The following is a 2192-nucleotide window of genomic DNA, read 5'->3' as shown; positions in this document are numbered from 1 at the left end:
CCTCAAAGAAAAATAAAACCTTGTCCTCTGGTTTCCAGACAGTGCTTCTCTGCCGTAGATTTTTCTCTTCTTGCTTATCCTGTGAAGTGGATGAGGCTTTCTCAGGAGTGTTTTCATGACCCCTGAGCCCTGACGTTGTCCAGTGAAGCTGCCTGCCCCTGGCATCCCTTCTCTCCCAAACCCAGCACCCCGGCTCCACTCTGGCATGCGGGTGAATGGGATAATCTTTTATTTTCAGGGTGACATCACTTCCATCCCCGAGCTCGCCGACTACATTAAAGTCTTCAAGTAAGTGCTGATGGGAAGAGGTGCTTGTGAAACTGGTAATGTCGGTGAATAATTAATGGTCCTCTCGCCTAATATCCTTTTTTAAATTTATCTCCTGGCCTTAAGATCTTGCTGCACACCACTATGTTATTCCTCTGTGAAAAGCCATCAAGCAATTGCTGTGTAATACCACAGCTCAGCATCTGTGCTCTCTTACTGTTAAAACATTTTACTTCTTTATCCTGTAACACAGTCACTAAGTATTTCACACTGTTGAAATACTTGATACTGAACTTGATCAGTTCTTAAATACGAAGCAAAGGGTGTTTTCCCACTATTGCCCCCCCCCCAGCAGGTACACATCCCTTCCAGAAAGCTTGCTGCATCCCGTAGCCAGAAGTGCATGCTGGGATATTTCTGTAACACAATTAATGCCCAGGGGATAATCAAGCCATCCTAAAATTAGGAGTGAAACATAGAAGCCTTACTCCTCCTCCTGGTTTGCAAGAGGCTGGATGAATTATAAAGAGCTGAGATCCCGGTCAGTCTGCCCTCTACTTTGCCAAAAGGAGCAGGTTAAGCTGACTCTGCTCCTCTTCCAGCTCACTCAGGATTTAGTTTGGGGTGTTTATATTTTGCTTTGACTTTGACAGTGGTACGTGGAACTGGGAATGTCTGGACTTGGAGTAACGTTTTGGCAGCCGCCACCATCTTTTGCAATTTACTGCCTGCTGTGGCAAGGGTTACAGTGAACGTTCTGGAAACTGGAAATAAGGATGAGATTTCACAGCATAGCTGTATAGGATACAGAGGAAAAGCTGTAGCCAGCAAAATAGTTCTGAAACAAGCCTTTATTTTATTAATTGTTTGGTTCTGGAGCCAGAACTTAGCACTTGTGTTCTGAAAAGCTCTTTCTCCCTCTCTGAAGGCGAATTAATAAGGTCTCCGTGTCCATCAGGGCTTATGGACTGTCTTAACTGGGGCAAAGTTTCAGGGCTGCAGCCTGTGCCCTGCATCTGAGTGGCTTTTTTCCTCCCCTTGAACAAGCAAACAAAAACACCCCCTTGCTATTTCTTTCAATGTGCTTGTTTGCCAATAAAATGAGGCACGCCTCTGGGAAGTAATTGCAAATTGGAGTGCCAGCTGGTGGGACAGGAAATGGAGCAGCAAGAAGCTGTTGGTTCCTCACCTGGTACAAGCCCCAAATCCTGGGTTTGGGATTTGAGGCTGTCCTGCCATGGCAGGGAACCACAGAATTGCCATTTGCTCCTAAAAATGAGGGCCAGGTGGTATTTTAATGCCAGAAATGCAGCATAAATGACGTGACATTAGGAGGTGGCCCAGCTTTGGACGTGCCTCTTGTCATACTTCAACCAGAGAGGAGCTGCAATGTGTGTCCCTAGTATGCCTTACACAGAAATCCTGTGTGTATGTTCCTTTATATGACTGGTGTTGCTGCAGTCTCAGGATGTTTCTTTCTCCCCTACCATCTGAATTACTGCCTGTGCTGGCCAAAATGATGTATTAAAGCATCTTTAGCAAAGAATGAGAACAAAGGATGGAAAAACCTGCACGTGTAGGATGGCTTGGCTTGAGGTTGGTGAATTCTGTAGTGGCAGGCAGCTTCCAAAACAAATTGCAGTTATAGAGTTTGTATAGGGCAGGGCTATGTGTGCCAGGGCTTTAGGAGGAGAAAAACCAGCAAAGGCAGAAGGAGGCAACAGATGCCCCAAGTTCAGATGCCCATTAGTGGTGTGGGAGCAGCGAGGCTCATTCAGGCGCTGTGTTTCTCTCCCAGCATCCCGGTTTCTTTCTGACTCACACCCTGAGCAGCCTCCAGCATGGTTTTTCTTGGAAGTGAAAATGCAGAGGGCCATCACAAGCCCTCAAGGACAAGCAATTGGGGCCATCACAGATATGATTCT

At 46.4% G+C, this 2192-nt stretch overlaps 1 protein-coding gene across 1 annotated transcript in view; it reads left to right on the top strand.

The window, feature by feature from the left end:
- The window catches only part of FERMT2 (fermitin family member 2), a gene marked incomplete at its 5' end in the record, with an annotated part of 30766 nt that overhangs the window by 20848 nt on the left and 7726 nt on the right, over nt 1-2192 (top strand). Inside the window, one exon of the mRNA XM_010019979.1 lies at nt 239-288. Coding sequence (XP_010018281.1) covers nt 239-288 — 50 coding nt within the window. The remainder of the gene's footprint in view (nt 1-238; nt 289-2192) is intronic.

This window comes from Nestor notabilis, unplaced genomic scaffold (genome assembly GCF_000696875.1).
Source record: "Nestor notabilis isolate BGI_N333 unplaced genomic scaffold, ASM69687v1 scaffold13178, whole genome shotgun sequence".
NCBI classification, from domain to species: domain Eukaryota; kingdom Metazoa; phylum Chordata; class Aves; order Psittaciformes; family Psittacidae; genus Nestor; species Nestor notabilis.
The sequence above is the reverse complement of the archived record's forward strand: the minus strand, read 5'-3'. Positions and strand labels throughout refer to the sequence as shown.